At 40.9% G+C, this 26194-nt stretch overlaps 1 protein-coding gene across 1 annotated transcript in view; it reads left to right on the top strand.

Annotated features, from left to right (window-relative positions):
* LOC141144827 (cadherin-9-like) overlaps nt 1-26194 on the top strand; it is a 695333-nt gene that overhangs the window by 351047 nt on the left and 318092 nt on the right. Inside the window, exon 3 of the mRNA XM_073630885.1 lies at nt 9305-9599. Within this exon, the coding sequence (XP_073486986.1) occupies nt 9305-9599 (295 nt within the window). The remainder of the gene's footprint in view (nt 1-9304; nt 9600-26194) is intronic.

Here is a 26194-nt window from a genome sequence, read left to right as displayed (position 1 = left end):
TCCTTAGTGACCCAGAGGACTCTGCACTGAATACCTCAGAAAACCTAGCTACATGGCCTCCCTGATCCTGCAAAGCCTGCGGAAGGATCCTCGTATTCCTGGTATCAAGGAGAAGGATCAATAATGGGTGGCAACCCTCCTTGATCCGCGTTACAAGGGTAAGGTTGCGGACCTTATCTTGCCGTCACAGAAGGAGCAGAGGATGAAACATCTTCGGGAGGCCTTGCAGAAAGGTCTGTGCAATGCATTTCCAGAGACTGGGAGGTTATAAACTCCTGTTTCTGGACAACGTGTTGCTGAGGCTTCCTTCTTTGACTGACCGAGCAGTGGAGAAGGTGGCTGTCTGACCGATGTGATCAGACAATTTTTTAGTCCGCAGCCCAAAGGCATGATCGGTTCCAGCAACCATCGCCAGCATCTGTTTTACATGGTGTAGGAATGCCTAGGGGCAAGATCTGACTTGGACACCTTTCCCACCGAAAATCCTCTGGGTTACTGGTTCTTGAGGATAGATCACTGGCCAGAGCTTGCACAGTATGCAATTGAGCTACTGGCCTGTCCTGCATCCAACGTTCTTTCAGAACGCACATTCATTGCTGCTGGAGGCTTTGTAACCGATCACAGGGTGCACCTGTCCACCTACTCGGTCGATCGACTGACCTTCATAAAAATGAATCAGTCTTGGATCACCACTAGCTACCAAGCACATGATGCTGATGTAACCGAATAAGTTTTTTTTAAATGTCATATCCCTTCAAGACTGCCTATGCTGATGCTGAGTGACTATCCTGTTATGCCGAGTGACTATCCTCTTCCTCCTCAATGATCATGCTGATAGCTTGTAAGAATATTTTTGGTTCTGGGTGCTGCCACCAGTGGCTAAGGCCCAGTTTTTCAGCCCCTGTTTAACAGGGGTGTGTAATTACAATTTTTGATGCAATATTTTGCAAGGAGGGTTCGTTGCTGCGCTCAACTAGAGTATCTGTGAGGGGTTGCAGTGTTGTGGCACCAGCACCAGTGCCTAAGGCCCAATTTTTCAGCCCCTGTTTAACAGGGGCGTGTAAGTACAATTTTTGATGCAATATTTTGCAGGCGCTCATTCCTGCTCTCCAACTAGAGTATCTATGAGGGGTTGCAGTGTTGTGGCCCCAGTGCCTAAGGCTCAATTTTTCTGCCCCTGATCAACATGGACATGTAATTACAATTCTTGATCTAATATTTCACAGCAGGGCCTGTTTCTGCGCCCACCAAGAGTAACTGTGAGGACTTACAGTGTTGTGGCAACGCGCCACTTTACAGGCATACTATAGACACCCCCCAGGTATGATATTTAAAGGAATATTTAAAATTTTTTTTCACTTTAAGCATCATTAAAATCACTGCTCTCGAAAAAACGTCCGTTTTTAAAATGTTTTTTGCATTGATACATGTCCCCTGGGGCAGGACCCGGGTCCCCAAACCCTTTTTAGGACAATACCATGCAAATTAGCCTTTAAAATTAGCACTTTTGATTTTGAACGTTCGAGTCCCATAGACTTCAATGGGGTTCTAAAGTTTGTGCAAATTTTCGGTCCGTTCGCAGGTTCTGGTGCGAACCGAACCGGGGGGTGTTTGGCTCATCCCTATTCTATATGCAGGCCCTAGGCTCTGGTTATACAGTTTTTTTATATAAGAGTTGCCTCACGGCTGGAGCGGTGCTCATGCACCCCCTCCTGTCTTGCAGAACAGGTATTGTACCCTTCTCTCGACAGGATTGAGCCCTTCTTAGCAGAAGGGTCCATTGTTTTGGTTCTACTTGAGGAGGAGGACACTGTCTCCTCCACTCCCCTGGAGACTCTCTTGTCTCCTACCTCTCTCTACTCTCTCTTTTCTTCCGTCCCCCTGTGCCTTTCTAACCACTGTTCTTTTGCAGAGACAGACCCCCCCGATACACATCAGCAGAGTCTTGTTCCTGCAGGCTGGTTGCCCTGGAGCCTGTGGACACTTGCACAATCGTGCGACGTTGTACCCAAACAAAATCTATGTCCTTTTTTCCCCAAAAATAGAGCTTTCTTTTTGTGGTATTTGATCACCTCTGCGGTTTTTATTTTTTGTGCTATAAACAAAAAAAAGTGATAATTTTGAAAAAAAACACAATATTTTATAGGGAGAGCATAGGGAAGCATGAAATTAGAGAGAGGAGTAAAAGAGAGAAATGTTAGATAGTGCATCATACAATAAATAACCCATACCCACTAGGGCCAGGTAGGGACCCATCTCTTCCTGGCCCTTTTCCCAGAAAAACAACCTGCACTGACACAAAGAGTTTGTGTGTATCTGGCTCTGAGAGGAGAAAGAAATAGAGTTCACCTATCGGAGTCAGGGGTAGGCACACTGTGACCAGTCACCCCCACCACAGAGGTTATCGATAACATTATAAAACTTTTGAAGTCTGAGCCCTGTTGGCACTAAAGTGAAACATATACATATCCCTTTGGGCCATCCCACCCCTCCACAGCGGGCAACACACTCCATCCCAGAATATAACAGTTGGGAATGAACTTTGTGATGTTGGCGCCACCCGCTATGGGAAAGAGTGAGACAGCTGCCTGTAAAAAGCTGTAGCAATAAAGCTGACCATCTTGGGAGGGAACAATTGACCCTGTAAAGAGGGAGGGGGGAGGGGGGGGAAGGGGGATCAACTAAAATTATGTCTGCTGTACCCTGGCCTCCACTATTTCACAAAGTCTAGGAGCAGAAAACAATAACTGCGTGGAGCCAGAGATTTGGTTAAATACATTTTTGGCTGAACCCCCAGTACAAATAAAGATACTAGAATAAACATGAAAAAAATATGAAATCCTGTCACTTAGGACTGTACATTCTATCCTATGGAATGAAGGAAAAATTAAAAAAAAGAACAAAAACCATGAAACCCGTATAACTGGCGTAGTGCTGCACAAAACAGTCGCTGAAAACTAAATCCCTTGAGGAACTGTGGTCTAGTCCTGAGGTTTACTCGGGATAAGCATATCACCACTGTCATAGTGACAGTTAGGCCACAATCTCAGTCCAAAAGGAAGTCAGGAGAATGATGAGGCGTTAAAAGAGCATATACTTTCTCATGGTGGAAAGGATTCTCTTGAAATTTTAGGAAGCTGTTTCTGCCACAGTTGGGATAAGGGACTTGTAGGTGATGGCCATTTATAGAAGGTGCTCCTCTGTTAGTGGACATCGGTGGTGATTCCTGAGTGATCAATCTGAGTTGTAGTAGAAGTCGTTCCCCATCATGAAAAGAAGAGAAGCTGTTTGGTATGGTATGAGAAGTGTAGGCGAAGTGGGAAGGCCCATCTATAGGTGATATCTTTGCCCGCCAGAATTTGGAGTAATGGTTTCAGGGCCTGTCACTTTTGTACTGTATATGGGAACAGATCCGCATAAATTTGAATCTGGTGTCCCATGATTGACAGTTTTTCTGTCGTTTGGGATAACTTCATCACTTCTTCTTTGACCACATAAAAGGCAATGTAGTTCATAGTTTTTTGCAATTAATGTCCATGAAGCAATCAGAAAATTGGCAGCATGACATTGTGTTATCTTTTAAGTTTAGTGTTTACTATTTTTAAACAGATCCAGCTGTGGCAAACTCGGTTTGAATTGGGCATACTGTTTAAGCACACTGTATTTACCATGTAACAAACCCCTTTCATGGGCAAGGTTTCTCTGCTGCCTAGACTCTGGCATTTGATAAGATAAACTGTTGGTAGTGGTAGATCTGTGTAGCTGTATGAAGGGTTAAGCTCTGATCACACCCTTTCCCCCCACTTGGGGCTTATATAGGTTTTCTCTAAGATGAGCAGTGTGATGATGTGTGCTGGGAAGGGACTGAAAGCAGCTGGAACAGCCTGCAAGTCTAATCTGACTCAAAAATGTCTCATAACTAGGAGACTGAATATTTTATTGTATACTAGACTGTGCTGACACAGACCCCCAATAAAGGAAATTTACTGTTATAAGCAATCATAGTGTGTAGAAAAAAAAAAACCCCAATCACCTCCCAGAGTAGTTTAATGTTACTATGATAACACTGTATTGCTCTGGTCACAGTATGTAAAAAAAAAAAAAAAAAAAAAAAAAAGATTTTTTTTTTTACAAAAATTGAAAAAAAAAAAATATGGCGTTTCTTTTTTAATCACCAGTCAGTGTTCCTGATCACCATACTGATATGATGACGCCATACTGCACTGGTGACAGTATGTAAAAAAAATATTTTCCAAAACATTACAACTTAAAAAAATTGCCATGCCTCTTAAAAGTCTGACTGTCCACTTTCCAAAAGGGAACTTACTTTCAGGCCTCAAGAAACAGTATCTCAGGATTGGTGAATGTTCAGATATTTATACCATAGTTTGTGAACTCTATATAACTTTTCTACAGAAAAACTTAAATTTATGAAGGAAAAATATTTATTTGTAAAATTTTATAACAGAAACAAAAAAAAAAAAAAAAAAAAAAAAAAAAAACTATTTCAATGTTTGTTTTTTTTTTCATTTATTTTGCAAATAGATAAAAAACCCAGTGGTGAATGAATACCACCAAAAGAAAGTGCTATTTGTGTAAAAAAAATGATAAAAATTTCATTTGGGTTTAGTGTTTTGTGATCATGCAATCGTCATTTAAAATGTGACAGCACTGAAAGCTGAAAATTGGCCTGGGCAGGAAGGGGGTGAAAGTGCCTGGTATTGAAGTGGTTAAAAGCTGCGGTTTACCAGCTTTAAAACAATTTGTAATTTGTAGCCTTATCATTGTAATTTAATTTGGCCCTCTAAAATGCATAAATAATTAGCATAATTTCTATACTGTTGAACTGAAATTACAACGTAACACTAAAGCATAAAAATGAATCAATAGTTCCCCCAACATACAAAAAAAAAAAAAAAAAAAAAAAAAAACATTAAGCATTTTCACATTTTTAAATTAAGTTGGAAAGAACTAGTATCAACTATTGCATAATACTTTTAGGACCAAAAATCACTATTTCAGATACATTTTTTGTTTGCTTGATAATAACTGTACAACAAGAAAAGAAAAAAGAAAACAAAGGACAACTGTATTATGTCCATGGACATTTTCTTTAGTTATTTTAATACTTCTTATTTTGGTTTCATGCATTGTTATTAAATAATTATAGTACAAAACAAATAAGGATTGTAATACATGAATTCCAGGCTTCACAGCCAAGACAGTGACATATAAAGGAGAGAAATATATATATATATTTATATGTGTTTGGTCTTGTGATATGACATAAAGCAATATTGACAAACAGAAGGTCGAAAAAAGTTTGAACATAACCATGTAGCATCATATCTTAGAAGCTTACCATCAAGACTAGGATCAAATAAGTATAGAATGGTGGCAGACCAAGGCATAGAGATGAATGAGAGGTGTAATGCAAAAGAAAGAGTAATAATAGATCGTCTTGTCCAAACTCTCAGGGAGGTCTAAGCCAATACATATTAGTAAGGATGATGGGGGCAAACAAAGGGGAGTAGACAGCTAATGTATATACAGTGCCTTGAAAAAGTATTCATACCCATTGAAATGTTCCACATTTTGTCATGTTACAACCAAAAACATAAATGTATTTTATTGGAATTTTATGTGATAGACCAACACAAAGTGGCACATAATTGTGAAGTGGAAGGAAAATGACAAATGGTTTTTCCATTTTTTTTTACAAACGCTGTAAATATGTGAAAAGTGAGGAATGCATTTGTATTCAGCCCTCCTGAGTCAGAACTTTGTAGAACCACTTTTCTCTGCAATTACAGCTGCAAGTCTTTTTGGTGATGTCTCTCTCAGCTTTGCACATCTAGAGAGTGACATTTTTGCCCATTCTTCTTTGCAAAATAGCTCAAGCTCTATCAGATTGGTTGGAGAGCATCTGTGAACAGCAATAATTTAAGTCTTGCCACAGATTCTCAATTGAATTTAGGCCTGGACTTTGACTGGGCCATGAGTATGCTTTGATCTAAATCATTCCATTGTAGCTCTGGCTGTATGTTTAGGGTCGTTGTCCTGCTGGAAGGTAAACCTCCGCCCCAGTCTCAAGTCTTTTGCAGACTCAAAACAGATTTTATTCTAAGATTGCCCTGTATTTGGCTCCATTCATCTTCCCTTTAACTATGACCAGCTTCCCTGTCCCTGCTGAAGAAAAGCATCACCACAACATGATGCTGCCACCACCATGTTTCACGGTGTGGATGGCGTGTTCAGGGTGATGTGTAGTTTTAGTTTTCTGCCACATGTAGCATTTTGCTTTTAGGTCAAAAAGTTCCATTTTGGTCTCATTTGACCAGAGCACCTACTTCCACATGTTTGCTGTGTCCCCCACATGGCTCCTCATAAACTACAAACTGTCTTCTTATGACTTTTTTTCAACAATGGCTTTCTTCTTGCCACTCTTCCATAAAGGCCAGATTTGTGGAGTGCACAACTAATAGTTGTCCTGTGGACAGATTCTCCCACCTGGGCTGTGGATCTCTGCAGCTCCTTTAGAGTTACCATGGGCTTCTTGGCTGCTTCTCTTATTAATGCTCTCTTTGCACAGCCTGTCAGTTTAGGTGGACGGCCATGTCTTGGTAGGTTTGCAATTGTGTCATACTCTTTCTATTTTCGGATGATGGATTGAACAGTACTCCGTGAGATGTTCAAAACTTGGGATAATTTTTTATAACCTAACCCTGCTTTAAACATCTCTACAACTTTATCCCTAACCTATCTGGTGTGTTCCTTGGCCTTCATGATGCTGTTTGTTCACTAAGCTTCTCTAACCAACCTCTGAGGGTTTCACAGAACAGCTGTATTTATACTGAGATTAAATTACACACAGGTGGACTCTATTTACTAATTAGGTGACTTCTGAAGGCAATTGGTTCCACTAGATTTAAGTTAGGGGTATCAAAATAAGGGGGCTGAATACACATGCATGTCACACTTTTTACATATTTATGTGTAAAAAAAAAAAAAATGGAAATCATTTATCATTTTCCTACCACTTCACAATTATGTGCCACTTTGTGTTTGTCTATCAAATGAAATCCCAATAAAATACATTTACGTTTTTGGCTGTAACATGACAAAATGTGGAAAATTTCAAGGGGTAGGAATACTTTTTCAAGGCACTGTATATGAATAGGAAAGTAGGGCTGGCGGGGAAAGAAAAGAGGGAGTAGGGAAAAACAGGGGAAAGAAAGAAAAAGCTAGAACCTGGTTGGCTACCATGCACAGGTGCACCATATTTAGCACTCTTTGGTTTTAGTAATCAACTCCTATGTGGTGTAAATGTATGCTTCTTGCAATATACATGATCTGTTGCTATATGTATGTGTTACACTTACAACTGACCTAATGACATTTTACATGTCACACTGTTATTAATAAAGAGGAGAACCTTTTTCAAGGAGGCTCCTACATCAATAATACAGCAATAACACAGAAAAGGCAATCACATATATATAAACAATCAGCCTGCAAGGGAGGTCTGTTTATACTTATCTATTACCCCACTGTGTGCTACGATTCCATTCTGTACTGTACCATGTAGAAACGAAACATAGGCATCTTACACATCCAGATATGTGTGATGTAAAGATTCTGCCAGCAACATTGCTTTAAAGGAATTTAAGGACTAGCTGAATGGAGATGCAAGTATTAACAACCCAAGCAACACAGTAAAAATTATAAAAACATAATAGGAATTGATTGAAAAGATAAACCCTCAGGCTTATGTAGATTACATTTTTAAAATAAAACTCCTGGAAAATCCTGCTTTTTGGATAAAGAGCGGAATAGTTAAAACTTCTGTTCCCTTCACTTCTTGTGTGGTATATGGGGTAAGAAGAGCAAATTAATGGGATAAAAAGGACGTAAATTTTGTTTGGGTACAGCGTTGCATGACCGCGCAATTGTCAGTTAAAGCGACGCAGTGCCGTATCGCAAAAAATGGCCCGGTCTTAAAGTGGTGTTCCGGCCGAAATTATACTTTTTAAATAAAAATACCTCTATAATACACAAGCTTAATGTATTCTAGTAAAGTTAGTCTGTAAACTAAGGTCTGTTTTGTTAGTTTATAGCAGTTGTTTGTTATTTTATAAACTTACAGCAGGCCGTGGCCATCTTAAGTGTGGGCATCTGAAGCCAGACTGTATTTCTTCCTGGATCTCATCCTTGCAGATCTCACACATGCTCAGTGCAGCACAAGCAGTGTAATAGGTTTCAGGTCAGGTTTCCATAGCAACGGCAGTTTCAGAGGAAGTTGCCGTCCCTTCCCAGAATGCATTGCAAACAGGAAATGATGCGATGGGCCGCGGCCAGGGAGGAGGAAGTGAAAAATGAATACAGCAGATATACAGTAGGTGCTGTGAAAAAAACATTAAAAATATCCAATTTGTTTACAGTGCACAGTTTAGTGAGGGATGCTGAAGAGTTGTAAAAGTGGGCGGAACTCCACTTTAAGGACTGGAAAATCTTAATGACCTATTAATGACCTATTAATGACTTAATTTTCTGGTCTTAATGACCGGAAAATGGCAGGAAAAGTGGTGGGTGAAGTGGTTAAAAAAAAAAATCAATCACTCTGTATTTGCCCACAACAGAATTAAATTCCTGACTCGTGGACGTGCTGCCAGTTATCAATATTTTTGTTGCTGACCTTAGCTTGCTCAGACTATTGTTGTCTGGACCTAATTTGTTCCCATTACTCCATTGTAATTCTTGTCCAAACCTTTGGATTATTTGCCTGAATCTAAGCTCTTTTGGTGTGAACCTGGTCCATTCCTGACTAACTTCTGTTCTGTGATGATGCTCTGACCCTTACTTGCCTAGTTGTGCCCTGGCCACTTTGGTCAAATTCTCTGGTCTTTATATGTCCAGGAATAATATATTTCATGCTTAAATCCTGGGGGAAAAAAAAGCTGTGAATAAATGATAACAGTGTATTAGGAAAACTAACGACAAAGCAGAATTTTACATTTTGTTAATATCTAATAGTTACCCAATAACCAAGGAAATCCTATAAAATATTTGTTTGTACAGGCTTGGAATGAAGCAGGTACAAATTTCTGTTTTGGAAATCCTAAAAGATATTTTTTTTTTAATGAGGTTACTGTTGGTTCATTTTCCATTACAGCTTACTGACAAAGTGAATTAACTACTACATATGTGCATATATTCACTTCTGCAGCATAAAATACAATTTTGTCAGACCTTAATTTACCTGAACACTATATACTCATATTTATTCTTTTTTCTTTCCCTTTAGTTATATACTGATCAAGATAAAGGAGATGGAAATTTAAAGTACATTTTATCTGGAGATGGAGCTGGCAGTGTGTTTGTTATAGATGAAAATACAGGAGATATTCAAGCTGTGAAGAGATTGGACAGAGAAGAAAAGTCTATTTACACTCTTCGAGCCAAGGCAATAGACAGAAAAACAGGAAGACAAGTAGAACCTGAATCCGAATTTATTATAAAGATTCATGACATTAACGATAATGAACCAAAGTTTACCCAGGATATATATACTGCTACTGTCCCTGAAATGTCAGAAGTTGGTAAGTAAAATCCATATTTTACTGAATACATTATGCATCATGCTTACCAGACTGAATGTAAACAGGAAAAAAATAAATGAGCATGCACAAAAAAAATATATATTAGATTGTGAGTTGGATTAAAGTTTGGAATAAAACAATTTTTTGCATATGGTCAGATCAGCAAACTTCTATAAAGTGGCATGAAAAACGTGTTAAAAGGGAGAAGAATAGGTGTGGTCTGTAACACTATGAATAATAAGCCTCCATCCCTAAATACAGTATCTCACAAAAGTGAGTACACCCCTCACATTTTTGTAAATATTTTATTATACCTTTTCATATGACAACACTGTGTACAGCTTGTATAACAGTGTAACTTTGCTGTCCCCTCAAAATAACTGAACACACAGCCATTAATGTCTAAACCACTGACAACAAAAGTGAGTACACCCCTAAGTGAAAACGTCCAAATTGGGCCCAATTAGCCATTTTCCCTCCCCGGTGTCATGTGACTCATTAGTGTTACAAGGTTTCAGGTGTGAATGGGAAGCAGGTGTGTTAAATTTGTTATCACGCTCACTCTCTCATACTGGTCACTGGAAGTTCAACATGGCACCTCATGGCAAAAAACTGAGGATCTGGAAAAAAGAATTGTTGCTCTACATAAAGATGGCCTAGGCTATAAGAAGATTGCCAAGACCCTGAAACTGAGCTGCAGCATGGTGGCCAAGGCAATAAATGGGACAGGTTCCACTCAGAACAGGCCTTGCCATGGTCGACCAAAGTTGTTGAGTGCACTTAGTTAACGTCATATCCAGAGATTGTCTTCGGGAAATAGACGAATGAGTGCTGCCAGCATTGCTGCAGAGGTTGAAGGGGTGGGGGGGGGGGGTCAGCCTGTCAGTGCTCAGACCGTACACACTGCATCAAACTGGTCTGCATGGCTGTTGTCCCAAAAGGAAGCCTATTTTAAAGATGATGCACAAGAAAGCCCGCAAACAGTTTGCTGAAGAGAAGCAGACTAAGGTCATGGATTACTGGAATCATGTACTGTGGTCTTATGAGACCAAGATAAACGTATTTGATTAAGATGGTGTCAAGCGTGAGTCGTGGCAACCAGGTGAGGAGTACAAAGACAAGTGTGTCTTGCCTACAGTCAAGCATGGTGGTGGGAGTGTCATGGTCTGGGGCTGCCGCCACAGGGAGCTACAGTTCATTGAGGGATCCATGAATGCCAACATGTACTGTGACAAACTAAAGCAGAGCATGATCCCCTCCCTTCGGAGACTGGGCCACAGGGCAGTATTCCAACATGATAATGATCCCAAACATACCTCCAAGACAACCACTGTCTTGCTAAAGAAGCTGAGGGTAAAGGTGATGGACTGGCCAAGCATGTCTCCAAACCTAAACCCTATTGAGCATCTGTGGGGCATCCTTAAATGGAAGGTGGAGGAGTACAAGGTCTCTAACATCCACCAGCTTTGTGATGTTGTTCTGGAGGAGTGGAAGAGGACTCTTGTGGCAATCTGTGAAGCTCTGGTGAACTCAGTGCCCAGAAGGTTTAAGGCAGTGCTGGAAAATAATGGTGGCCACACAAAATATTGATACTTTGGGCCCAATTTGGACATTTTCACTTAGGGGTGTACTCACTTCTGTTGCCAGCGGTTTAGACATTAATGGCTGTGAGTTATTTTGAGGGGACAGCAAATTTACACTCTTATACAAGCTGTACACTCACCACTTTACATTGTAGCAAAGTGTTTTTTCTTCAGTGTTGTCACATGAAAAGGTATAATAAAATATTTACAAAAAATGTGAGAGGTGTACTCACTTTTGTGAGATACTGTATATATACACACGAAAAGAAGAACATTGGTCACGGGACTTTGAATGAGGCAAATTACTGCCAGACAGATTGGTACACCTGGAAACATATATATTGCATAATAGCAGAATTCATATTAACAATTAAAAAGACATAGTAAAATAACAAAAAAAAAAGCTGATCCATATTGAGTAATATTCATAATATACGCTATAAATTCTTAAATTTCTGTTCTGTCACAAATGTCACGTCTACCTCAATGCAGGTGGTCAAACACTATAGCTAGCTACTGTGTGCTTCACCTATAGCAGCCCCCTTTCCCTTAAGATAAGCAGGCCTACCAGTACTTGGTTGCCCCCAGGACTTATACACAATGCTATAGTGTCTGGCCACCACACAAGGGCAGATGTGAACAGAGCAAACAACAAACTACAGTACTTGCAGTTTAGCAGACAGATAGCATGGTTCTAAGATGGTCCGGGTAATAAGGAAGTCTGAGTTGAGGGAATAGTCTAATATCTGATCCAATGATAGTCTAGGTAATAAGCAGGCTGAGTTCAGGGAATAGTCCAATATCCAATCAGGGTCATACACAGAGTGTTCGGTTTGCTTATATCAGCTGACGATCAGATCAATCACCTGCAGGTAAACGCAGACACAGACAGGGGAAAAGCAACAGCCAACACCCGGGTGCTGGAATGAGGACCTGGGGCACTAATGATCATGACATATACATGATAGAATATTTTGTAGCAATACATGATCTGAACAGATGGAATTACATGAATGCAAGTTACTTTACTCCTTTTTTCTGTATTTTGGCATTTTTTTATCATCCTTTTAGATAATTTTATTGCATCCACTCCTGAGGAAATGGCTAGGAATCCACAAAACGCGTAGGGTTATAGGATTGCAGCTAAAAAAATGGTGGGATCAACCTGTGCTAATGAGCAATACGTGATAAAAATATATATATTCCAAAAGTGCAGCTGCAAAAAAAACTCCAAATATCCATGAAGTGATAAACATATAAATAAAACTTAATTGCGCTAGCAGTGATGATATAATTAGAAAGTGCTTAGGAGACACAATAAGTGTGTGAAACCCAACCAAAATAACAATAAGTGCATAGAATCCTTATCCAAAAATACAACAGAAAATAATGTATGCTAAAAATCAATAATCATGCACTAAAACCACTAATGATTAGTCCATAATAAAATAATTTGGATAAGAAGGAAAAGTCCGCTTAGTTTGTCTCATCCCCAAGCCATGAGGACTGATGGGCCGAAGTAATTCTTATCAGATGTACATTGATTGCAGAAGAGAGAGTAATAGGTGTGCGCTTACCCCTATTGTTGGACCTCCTCTGTGGCAAGGTCTTATGGACTTGCAGATTTCACCCTCTGCGGGGACAAAGTGTTGGTATCCGGGTCTTGACAGCATACACCGCCGACTTCCGTATGGTCTGGATGGCCCAACTGCTCCAACATCAGAGGAGGGGCTCAGGAATGGAAGAGCCCATAATCAGGAAAAAACATAAGGAGAAGAAACTCCAATAGTGTAATAACGTTTGGGGTTTTATTGGTTAAAATAAACCACAGGTAAACATTTAAAAAAATTCCAGTAGAAAAAATATTATCATAAAAAGCCGGCATAAACAAAGGCAGAACGCCCGTGCAAATAAAACCTTCGGAACACGTGATGGCAAGCACTGCGAGGCCACGCCCTACATGTTTCGTCATACGTGACGTCTTCTACGGGGCCCCGTAGAAGACGTCACGTATGACGAAACATGTAGGGCGTGGCCTCGCAGTGCTTGCCATCACGTGTTCCGAAGGTTTTATTTGCACGGGCGTTCTGCCTTTGTTTATGCCGGCTTTTTATGATAATATTTTTTCTACTGGAATTTTTTTAAATGTTTACCTGTGGTTTATTTTAACCAATAAAACCCCAAATGTTATTACACTATTGGAGTTTCTTCTCCTTATGTTTTTTCCTGATTATGGGCTCTTCCATTCCTGAGCCCCCCCTCTGATGTTGGAGCAGTTGGGCCATCCAGACCATACGGAAGTCGGCGGTGTATGCTGTCAAGACCCGGATACCAACACTTTGTCCCCGCAGAGGGTGAAATCTGCAAGTCCATAAGACCTTGCCACAGAGGAGGTCCAACAATAGGGGTAAGCGCACACCTATTACGCTCTTTTCTGCAATCAATGTACATCTGATAAGAATTACTTCGGCCCATCAGTCCTCATGGCTTGGGGATGAGACAAACTAAGCGGACTTTTCCTTCTTATCCAAATTATTTTATTATGGACTAATCATTAGTGGTTTTAGTGCATGATTATTGATTTTTAGCATACATTATTTTCTGTTGTATTTTTGGATAAGGATTCTATGCACTTATTGTTATTTTGGTTGGGTTTCACACACTTATTGTGTCTCCTAAGCACTTTCTAATTATATCATCACTGCTAGCGCAATTAAGTTTTATTTATAGGATTGCAAGAAGTTTTTGGATTGCTATGTAACTTGCATTCATGTAATTCCATCTGTAATCATGTATCTCTACAAAATATTCTATCAATATACACATTTTTATTGTTTTACTATGTCTATTTAATTGTTAATATGAATTCTACAATTATGCAGTGAATATTTTACCATGTGTACCAATCTGTCTGGCAGTGATTTGCGACGTTCAAAGTCTTGTGACCAATGTTCTTCTTTTCATCTCGTTAAAAGGTAGGAAGATTCAGGAGTGAGGATTCAGGAATGATTTTAGTTACATGGAAGTCAACATATAACTAGAAAAACACATTTTTAAACCACATACCCACCTTGTAGGCTTAAACTTCCAAACCTGTACCCACCTCTTTTTTTAAAAGTGCTACTCATCTTCTCAATGCTCCAGTACTTCAATCAATATCCTCTTCTCCATTAATGCTGGCCCTCTTCAAACTCTTTCAACAAGATCCCAAAGAGTACCAAATAGCCCAAATCCATCAGTGATGCCTATCCATGCTACCTAACAGTGCCCATCAGTTCTGCCTAACAGTGCCCATCAGTGCCACCTATCAGTGCCCATCACTGGCACCTATCAGTGCTCCTCAGTGCTGCATATCAGTGGCGCCTATCAGTGCCCATCAGTGCTACATATAAGTGCCTCCTCATCAGTGCCACCTCATCAGTGCCCATCAGTGCCGCCTCATCAGTGCAGCCTCATCAGCGCACATCAGTGAAGAAGAAAAATTACTTATTTACAAAATTTTCTAGCAGATACAAAGAAAAACATTTTCGGTCTTTTTTTCAATTTTTTAACAAAAAAATAGAAAAATTCAGTGGTGATTAAATACCACCAAAAGAAAGCTCTATTTGTGTGAAAAAAAAATTATACAAATTTCATTTGGGTACAGCGATGATTACCTAGTAAAAAAAATTGTAAAATGAGCAGACAATTAGCATGGTTAGTAAGTTGAGATTTGTGGGTAAGAAACACTGATTTGTAAGGTATCTATCAATGAATGTTGTGCTAGGGTACATGTTTTTATTGCAGAAACAAAGATTATATTTACATTTTTTCCCATGTACAAATTGGCAAATCTTGCATAACCTAGTGTTCAAAAAGAATGTTTTAAATGTGTTGGCATGGGTAAAGGTCCATACATAAGCAAATAATTACAATATTTCTAGTAACATGTAGGATACGCAACTTGAAAAAAGTCAGTAATATTCACCCATTAATTGAAGTGAAATGATCATTCTGAGTAGCTCTTGTAGTTATTATCAGACAAAGCAGGATTAATGCTATACCAATAATGTACATGCTTCAAGGGCATAATTACTTTCCTCCATGTTGAAAATTTAGAATTGTTTCCTTTTCCCCACAGAAAATAGGTAAAACATTTGCAGCAGGTACCAACATTTTAATCAGTGAGGAAATGATCCTCTGCTGAAATTCATATTCACTATAAGATATTTGATACTTATATGGCAGATTTATTTTTATAATTAACATGTATGCAAAGCCAAAATGTTGTAGGGTAGAGAGTTATTAACCTTCCTAGGTGTTTCTTGCAGTCTGTCTCCCCAGGGATGATATTTCCCCTCTACATCTGACCTGGAGACCACAGAAGATGATAGGAAACCTAACTTTTTTTGCTGTCACAAGAACAGGAGGCAAAGGTAAATCCTCCAGTGTGACACCTATTCTGGTGACAGCTGTCTACCCTCTCATTTTGGAGGCAGTCTTTTCAACCCTGCTGTGTATCTGATTTAAGAGGTTAAGGGGAATTTCACCAATGTGACAAAATAAAACAACAACAACACAAAATTTAAATGTTTGACTTTACACTTTAAACTTAACTTATTGACAGCTGCTAATGGTTGTCCCTCAAGATAGCCCTCCCTCTCACAGAGGCACTACAGGGCTCACAGCAAAGGCATTTCCGCCCGAGTATTGGTGGTTTTGCCTCACACCGACTCACCATGACCCTAGGGATGTCCAAAAGGAGGAAGGATCACAAAACACAGCGGAAGATGATAGAATTCTTCCCCCCCGCCGGCCCACTCGATAAACCAAGATGGAACCGCCAGACATGCTCCTCATAACCACAGCAGGGCAGAGGAGGAGGGAGAAGTTGCCTGCTCCGTGACAGAGAGCTGAGACCTCACAGTAAGTGCTGAATGTAATTCCCAGGAATCTTCTACATCTAGCAGCCCAGCCAAATCCAGACCCAGGCTTTGTCCTGATGACGAGCAGCACACTGAGCGGAACACATCCCTGACACATGAGGCATTACTAACCATACTTCCATTGCTGCATACCCCACTACTGGCCAGGCAGTGTTAGAAACCACATTAAAAAAGAGGATGCTGGGGTGTGGCCTGACCTGGCATGAAGATGGCTGCTTAGACCTAAAGCTCCTGCTACCTCACGACCTGAACTCAGACTAACGGAGGTTCAAACGATCTACACCCGGCAATACAAATGGGAACTGCCTCACAGAACACCTCAACATCCCGGTCCCGCTCACCCAGGGAACCACCAGAGAATACGGGACATAATATCCCAGAAATGTTTTGAGCGGGCAGAAGTAATATGGCGTCTTCCTGCCACAGAGATCCACAGGCCGCAGCGTCCTCACATCAGTGACCTCCACCTCTCGCTCTCCCCCCCAGCTCAGCGGGCGGGAATGCCATGGAGGAACATCCACAACCTCAACTGAATATCCACGACCTGCAGATGATTGCCGCGGATATAAAAGATACCCTTTCAGCTGCCATTTCAGAGCTATGCCTTGACATCCGCGCCCTAACTGACAGGGTTCAGGCTGCTGAACAAATGGCTGAGTGTCAAGACCTTCAACTGCGGAAAACTACACAACATGTCGATACTCATACACTCCAAATGAGGGACATGCAAAGACACCTTGAGGACCTTGACAACCGGGGTAGACATCATAACTTAAGGATCAGAGGAATCCCCGAAACGATCGAGGGGGGCGACCAAATTGCTCCCGCAATAACAAGCTTGTTTAATGGACTCCTACACAGACCCCTTCAGACTCCTATTGGAATGGAAAGGATCCATCGTGCACTGAGGCCCAAAAGAAGGGATACGAATCCCCTATATAACTAAAGAAGATATCCTTAGACAGGCCAGAAGCACACCACAAATCGTACATGAGGGAAAGACCGTCCAAATCTACCAGGACCTTTCCGGTATAACCCTTCAACACAGCAGAGACCTGAGACCATTACTAGACACGCTCCGCGCAAAAGGCATTACCTATAAGTGGAAGTTCCCTTTCTGCCTAGCAGCCACCACTCAGGGCCGCACAGCACTCCTGAAAGTGCCCGAAGATCTCCCTCTCTTCTGTGACACCCAAACTTCCCGAGGGTAGAGGTACCCAATTGGTATGCAGACTTTCGCTGCTCTGCAGTGAGGAGAGATCACCCACCGGAGGAACCTATGGAGGCACTAAGTACCAGACACAGGAGGAGAAGGTCTCCCTCAACCCCGACGCATCACAGTGCCCACCGCCTCAACCATCACAACTTCAGCTCATCCGATTCTCCCAGCTCGAGGAGAGCTAGACGGGACCATTGAAATCCCGTACAGGTACTCAGTAATCTAGTATTACCGTTAAGCCACGTTCGGCGCTTTTCTCTTTATTCAGCAGTTCCAATTGTTATTTTTAAGTTCTGACTGTTTTTACCTGCTCAAGATGTATACCTGCAAATGGTCTATCTATGGTCCAGGTATCCATAGCACCTTTATTATAGGTCTACCTGTATCCCACAGACTATCCCTTTCATACCGTGACAAGTGAGAAGAAAAAAGCATTATGCAATTGTGTACCAAATTCTGTACCGAAAACTACATTTCCCAGAATGCCCGGCATCTCAATACCGGAACTAAGCAGCAAACCATGCAAGCCATGCACAAATATCTCAGAGCTTCCTTGTCCGGTCACCACAATATTGCCCTTGTCGATATACAACAGGTGGGCTGCTCACCACGCTCCAATATAATCCACACCTTTAAACTACAACTCCCATAATACTCGGCGATTGATCACCGGAACCTCACAAAAGGTCATGCACGAGTGCATCACAGCTTCCGGCAATGGTTACATACCATCCAGGATACACAACAGCCGCACACGGTTTTTGATCAACCACTAAACCGACCTACAGACTGACATGAAAGATGATCCATGGATGGAAAAAAACTCTTAAAGACCACCCTACGATTCCAGATCCGAAAACCCCCGCCCACTTGGATATGGTTCTATAGCCCGAACTAATGAGGTGACCCACCCAGAACTCACCACTAAGATGACCGTCACACGTAACCATCAACATACGACACGCATGCAGGCTTCCATATTGCTGGATATCAGACTGTCAGAGAACCCCTCGATTTCTGGGACCATCAACACCATCGGAACTCTCATCGAAGAGTATACATGGACACACAAAATAACTGTTCGCACACTCACAACTGATGTCCGTAGGTTATCCTCTTGCAGGCACTATACGGTGTAAACGTAAACGTACCACAAACTGAAAGGTAACATCATCCCCCTACACTACAGATCTGCAGGGATCTAGCTCCGTCACCTCAACAACCCTCGAATGATTATGACTCTGACCTCCCTCTACAGGTATCCTAATATGTTCTATCCCCATGTGATGCCTTCTTTCACAGTTGTTTTGTTTCTTTAGTTAGAATATTTAGTTGTATAGTACTTTGTCAACGGTAGTGTAAGCTATATGATTCATAGACCTCTCCTCAGCTGGAAGGTCGACACTATATTATATACCTCGCACTCTGAATTTTACGCCGATAGTCTCACGGAGATTCGGTGGCAACTCCAACAGTCCGAAACAAATATAAGTATGACATAATGGTTTGCCAACACATCACTCCCATACCAGTGTGTAAACATTCCTATATCTGTGACTCCAACTCATGCCAATGACTCACAGGTCTTTCCCCCACCCCCAATCAGACAAAGTTCCTTCTCTCAATACGTCTCCTGAACCTATACACACCCTCTCTCATTCCTTTCAATGGTCAAATGGTAGCAGGCCACCCATACATTTCAAACTCCCAGGAGCTCTCTAGTGCTGGGTTATATTCAACCCCCACACAGTAGTGGAACAGTGTCCCAATCCATGTAGTGCGGGTTGCGCTCTATTCCTGCTCTGTATACTACAGATTTTCTTGTATCACTGAGGCAAAAGGAAAGATTCCTTGTTGCCTCATCGGTTACCCCATTGAGCTCAATATCCAAAACTCCAGGTTACTCAAATTACAACAGAGCTCCATTGCAATCCTTATCCCTCTCTCCTGTACACTCCCCCATCCCCAGCGGAGGAAATGGGTCCCAATCCCACGCCACACACGAAGGCTCAAGTGTACACTCCTCTCAATCTTAGCTCTCTGAATATACGTGGCCTAAACACACCCGAAAAAAGATCTCTTACTCTCCTCACTACAAAAATCTAAAACACATATTGCACTTATCCAGGAAACACATTTCAGGACAGATGCCATCCCTAAACTACACGACAAATGATTTCCGACAGTATACCACGCGACCAATAATGACGCCAAATCAAAGGGGTGTCCATTCTAATATCTAAAAATTGCCCACTCATTGTAACAGATACCCAACGAGACCCGCAGGGAAGGTTCCTTTTCATAAAAGGTACTCTCAACAAAAAACAACTCACTATTGCCAATCTATACGCTCGGAACACACAAGGGACCTTTTTCCGCAAAACACTCCAACAACTACTACACTTCAGTTCTGGTTCCCTAATCATCGGAGGAGACTTTAACGTTACTTTGAACCCCTCCCTCGATACCTCCAATGGCCTATCATCAATTACATACAGGGCCTTACATGCCATTAAAACACAATTCAGTGAACTACTATTACACGACACCTGGCGCACACTGCACCCTAAGGTTAAGGACTTTACCTTTTTCTCCTCACCACATTCCAAATATTCAAGACTAGATTACTTGTTTATCTCCCAAAACAATCTATCATCTCTCACGAAAGCAACTATTGAACCGATGGTTTTGTCAGATCACAACCCCATAACCATGACCCTACACATACCCACCTCGATGGCCCACTCTCACATTTGGCGCCTGGATAACTCCTTACTCACTGACCCGGAGTTATCAGAGACCATCTCCCAGAACCTTACCAATTACTTCTCAGAAAATGGACAAGGTGACTCCTCTCCAGAGGTAATATGGGCTGCACATAAATGTGTTAAGGGGAACCTTCATATCCATGGTCGCAAAAAGAAACAAACTTAGAAAAGCAAGATTGGAGGAACTGACCAAACGCATTTCCGCATTGGAACAAAAACACAAAGCATCCCTAGCCTCAGAGGTGCTGACGGAACTGACACAAACAAGAGAAGAACTATTGGACGAGTTACATAAGAAAATTAAACGTAAATACATGTTAACACAAAAATGCTTCTACGAGTTTGGCAACAAATCCGGGAAGCTATTAGCCAGAGCCTTACAGGCTAAAAAAGCAGCATACACTATTCACGCAATCAAAGATCCCAATGGTAAGACATTTGTGACTTCAGAAGACATAGCGAAACAATTTGTACACTATTTCTCCAAATTATACAACCTACATACCCCTCAGCCGACAAACACTCTGGATGATCGGAAGGCAGCCATTCAGACATTCATAACCCAATATTCTCCTACCACTGTCGAAAGAAGAGATATTGAATGCCTTAAAACAAATGAAACCGGGCAAAATCCCTGACCTGGATGGTCTGACGGTCAGTTATTACAAATCCTTCCCTGACATACTTATCCCCAGCTAGTCAAGGCACTCAACAGCTTCTCATCCTCCAGTATAGCCACCAAAGACTTACTAGAAGCCCACATCACCCTCATCCCTAAATCAGGTAAGGATGTCAACTTAGTCTCCAACTATCGTCCCATCTCTCTACTGAATGTAGACATCAAAATATATGCCAAAGGCCTATCTAACCGTATCCTCCCCCTAATCCCCAGATTAGTATCTACAGATCAAGTAGGTTTTGTCCCCGGTAGGGAAGCGAGGGATAACACCACAAAAGCTCTAAACATCAACCACTGGCTATCCACCACCTCTACATGCGGCTTTTTTCTGTCCCTGGCTGTGGAGAAGGCGTTCGACAGAGTGGCCTGGGATTTCATGGAAGCAACCCTGCACTCTATAGGCATACCACCACACTTAATTCAAATGATTTTAGCTCTATACTCAAATCCCATGGCTAGAATTAGAGTGAACGGTCGCCTGTCGGACGCCTTCTCCGTGTCAAATGGTACCAGACAGGGATGCCCTCTATCCCCGCTGATTTTTATACTCACCATGGAACCCATTATTCGAAAACTTAGAGACAACCCCGATATCAAAGGCATAGAAATAAACCACAAACCATACAAAGTGGCAGCCTACGCGAACAATATCCTACTCTTCCTCACAGATCCGATCATTACCATCCCTAACCTTCTGAAAGAATTTTTACTTTTCAAATCCTTATCTAACTTACAAATAAACTTTTCTAAATCAAAAGCCCTGAACATTACACTACCAAATGATACAGTCACACAATGTAAACAAAACTTCCCATTTTGCTAGGAACCCCAAGCCATCACGTACCTCGGTATTAAAATCCCCGCCAGACTGACAGACCTATATTCGCAAAACTTCATGCCTATCCTTCAAACCGTCCAAAGTGATCTATGAAAATGGCATACGGGACCATTCTCGTGGTTTGGAAGGACAGCTATTTTGAAAATGAACTTGTTACCTAGACTGCTTTACCTCTTTCAAGCCATCTCTATACAACTCCCACTGACTTTTTTCTCTACATACAAAAAGATATGTAGGCTATTCATTTGGTCCTCCAAACCGCCCAGACTAAATCGGAACAGACTGACAATTCCCAAATTACAAGGAGGTCTTCACATACCAGACATCCAGAAATATTACTGGGTATGCCACCTGTCCAGAATTGTCGATTGGCATGTACATAGCAACAACAAAGACTGGGTTCATATTGAAAACGTATTCTCCCCGATCCCACTACAACACTTACCATGGATCAACCCAAACAAGATCCCAAAGGAGATCAAACTACACCCACTCATCAACACCACGCTACTGAACTTTAAAGCGGCATGCAAACCGCTCCAGCTGAGACCCACACCAGGTCCCATGACTCCCTTGGAAGACAATCCGGACTTTGAACCAGGATTGTCCTTACATAACCCAACGGTGGATCCACAAAGACCCCGACGCAAAATTCAACAACGTTTTCACAATGAAGTTCTCCTGACACACCAAGTCATGTCCTCCAAATTTCCAGAATATCACATTCCCTTCTATAAATATCTGCAGATCCGTCACTACATTCAAAGCTGTAAATCCAATGCATCCCTACACAGGAAACTTACACCTTTTGAACGACTTTGCAACAGTACCGAGCCCCAACAACATCTTATTTCGACCATTTATGTGCTCCTCTTCTCAACCCACGAAGTTAAAAAAGATGAACTAGTGAGACAATAGGAAACTGATCTAAACTTAGACCTTACCTCTGAAGCATGGGGACACATACATAATCATATACACAAAGGATCTATCAATATATCAACACAGGAAAGCAAATATAAAATTTTCACAAAATGGTATAGGACTCTTGATAAAATTCACAAATTCCACTCTAACCTTCCCCCAACATGTTGGAGATGTAACACAGCAAGAGGCACACTACTCCACATTTGGTGGGAATGCCCACTCATCCAAACTTATTGGACTGAAATCCATCGTTTAATCACACAAATTACAACATATACCCCTGACTTCACTCCTGCTCAATTTTTACTCCACCATACTTCCATCCCACAACCGATATACAAAAAATCTCTTATACTGCACCTCATTAATGCGGCGAATCAATGTATTCCTGTACATTAGAGAAGCAATTCTCGCCCCACTATCTCATAATGGATACAATGGACAGAGTAGCTGAAATGGAAAACCTCATACATCAATCTACCGATACACCATCCAAATACAAAGATACCTGGGCATGTTGGTCACATTATAAATTATCCCAATCAGCAAACATCTCAGCCATACTATCCCCCCACCGCTACTTGATGCAACACGAAGCCATCAGTGATTACCATGCCCTAAACCTCCGTCACCCTTTTCTCTCCCTTTTATCCCCGTGCAACACCCTCTCTCCTATGACACCCATTTGACTCATACCCACGATATTACATATCCTCCCACAAACCCTACCAACCAACACGTACCAAACCAACTGGCCCTATCACTACATATCTATACACCCCCCCACTGGGCACAGTCAGAACCCTTTAGGGTTGATCTGCTCTGGTCGGTAGAGACTCACCATATGCCCAAAAATCATCCCACACCTTACTCTAAAGAAAATAACAACTTTTCTTTCTGCTTTTCTAACCTTGACCAGGTTAATCAAAAGGCATATCAAAAACAATTGACATTTGTTTACTTGATATTCCTCCAAGATCTGAAATGATATGACAAACAAATACCTTTACGCTATATACTGTTTCTTAAATTGTAAAAATCTGAAGACCTTGGATTGACTTGTTAAATCAGTATTGCATTGCCTCTGTACCACATACCACTGTTATGATTACTGTATTAAGAAAGGGCAAACCACCGCGCTAAATAAAAATTAATACATACAAAACATATTGAGAAAATAAAAATGAAAAAACCAAAAGTGATAAATCAGTGAACAAAATAAATATAAATATAAAAGCAGCCGCTAAAAGTGGGATACACACATTACAAAGTATTCAATAAGGAGCAGCGCTGTGACAACAAAGGTTTGTATGATATAAACCAAATCACATAAAATGAATATTAGACCCAAAATTAGGATTAATTCCAAAGTTCATAATAAAGTTCATAATAACCGATAAAGGTAAAAAGTCCTATCCAGAATCAATTTCAGATAGTGGATATAGTGAAAAACGTAGATAGGTGGGAATACAAATAAATCAATGTGTCCTTCACCGCACCACTGTGGTATTGGTAGGAATGCGTGCTTACCAAACGGCAAGCTTAGGGAAGCTTGCGACCTTAACCCGGTCGGGGCCTTTCAGGATGGGACCACCAAAGAAAAACACCACCTTCGCTTGGAATAAGCACGCTGTTCCCCAATTATCCAGTATTCACTGTATTGTAGAGATATGACCCCTGGCTAGGGATAAATCTCGAAGGAGGTACACCTCAGACAAAAGGAAAGCTCTTCATTCCTCTGGAGAACTGGAAAGAAGGCCATTCCAGAGGAATGAAGAGCTTTCCTTTTGTCTGAGGTGTACCTCCTTCGAGATTTATCCCTAGCCAGGGGTCATATCTCTACAATACAGTGAATACTGGATAATTGGGGAACAGCGTGCTTATTCCAAGCGAAGGTGGTGTTTTTCTTTGGTGGTCCCATCCTGAAAGGCCCCAACCGGGTTAAGGTCGCAAGCTTCCCTAAGCTTGCCGTTTGGTAAGCACGCATTCCTACCAATACCACAGTGGTGCGGTGAAGGACACATTGATTTATTTGTATTCCCACCTATCTACGTTTTTCACTATATCCACTATCTGAAATTGATTCTGGATAGGACTTTTTACCTTTATCGGTTATTATGAACTTTGGAATTAATCCTAATTTTGGGTCTAATATTCATTTTATGTGATTTGGTTTATATCATACAAACCTTTGTTGTCACAGCGCTGCTCCTTATTGAATACTATGATTACTGTATACCTGTGAAAAATCAATTAAATATATTAAAAAAAAAAAAAAAAAAAAAAAAAAAAGGAGGATGCTGTCTTTACAAAGCTCTATTCACACTGATATCGTCACTATGGTTCACCATTTTAAAGCTGAAATCCACAACCTGGATGACAGGGTCTCCCATGTAGAAACCAAAATGAGTTAATTTTTATTTTTACTTTAATGAGCTAATGGATGCTCACAGTGAGCGTGAGGAAGATGTGGAGTGGAGTAAGGCCAAATTAGCTGATTTGGAAAATTGTTCCAGACAGGACAATTTAACAATCAGAGGCATCCCCGGATCCATCAAATAAATGGCCCATAAAGATTATTTTGTTAAACTCATGTCAGATCTCTTGCCTGAAGCCCCAACAGCTGAATTGATCATTGACCACATACACAGGTCACCTAAACCTCCAAACCTACTGTACCAGACAAAGTTCCAAGTGACGCGATTGTCCACATTCACTTTTATCATATCAAAGAACATCTTCTTTGGGCCACTAGTAATGCAGCGTCCCTTCCTAAGCAATTCTCTGGCCTCTCCTTTGCTGACTTGTCCAAATACACATTGCTAAAAAGAAAATTGTCCACCATCACTAAGACTCTACACATCCACAGCATACCATAAAAATGGGGGCATCCAGTGAAATTGGTGATAACCAAAGATGGAAAAGAGCACAGCATTCACTCCCTTAAAGAAGGGCTAGCCTTACAGCAGCAATGAAAAATTTTAGAACCCCAGGCTCCTTCTGGTACTTTAATGTTTGCTTGATTATTACAAAAAAAATCTGTTAACCATGATCTTTATTTTTTTGTAAGAGAAAGCACAGTTCCAATACAATTTAAGGTAAGAAGGTTAGGCTGGCCCTGCTCATGAGAGTTTGCAATCTAAAAGGGCATTGTAAGTGATGAAAATGGTAATAACTACGTGGGGATGAGTTGATGGAGAAAAATAAATTCAGTTGCTAGATACAGGTGGGATAGGCTTGCCTAAAGAGCTGAGTTTTCAGGGATCTTTAGTGTAGATGATTACAATGACAGACATATCTGAATATTCAGCTATGCCCATACTACGTCATGTCAACACACACTGGCCCATTAGGGCAAATATGTATCCTGGGCAGTATCATCCACCATTTAAATAGTTAAAGAGTTCCTTAATAATGATTGTGTTAGAACATTAATGTACACAGCTGTAGCTCTACATTGGATAAATATAAAGAATTTCTGCAAAATATCAGCAGCTGCTGGTTTCCCTTTTTATATAACTGGATTGCTTATGCAGCAGGTGAAAAACATATATAAAATCTTATAATAATAACAATCAAAATAATGGGAATGTTGTGTTTGCATAAAATATATATATATATACTTTAATGCATTCAGAAAAAGTAAAAGTAATATG

This window comes from Aquarana catesbeiana, linkage group LG05 (assembly GCF_042186555.1).
Source record: "Aquarana catesbeiana isolate 2022-GZ linkage group LG05, ASM4218655v1, whole genome shotgun sequence".
Taxonomy (NCBI): Eukaryota; Metazoa; Chordata; class Amphibia; order Anura; family Ranidae; genus Aquarana; species Aquarana catesbeiana.
This window is presented reverse-complemented; position numbering and strand designations above follow the sequence as displayed.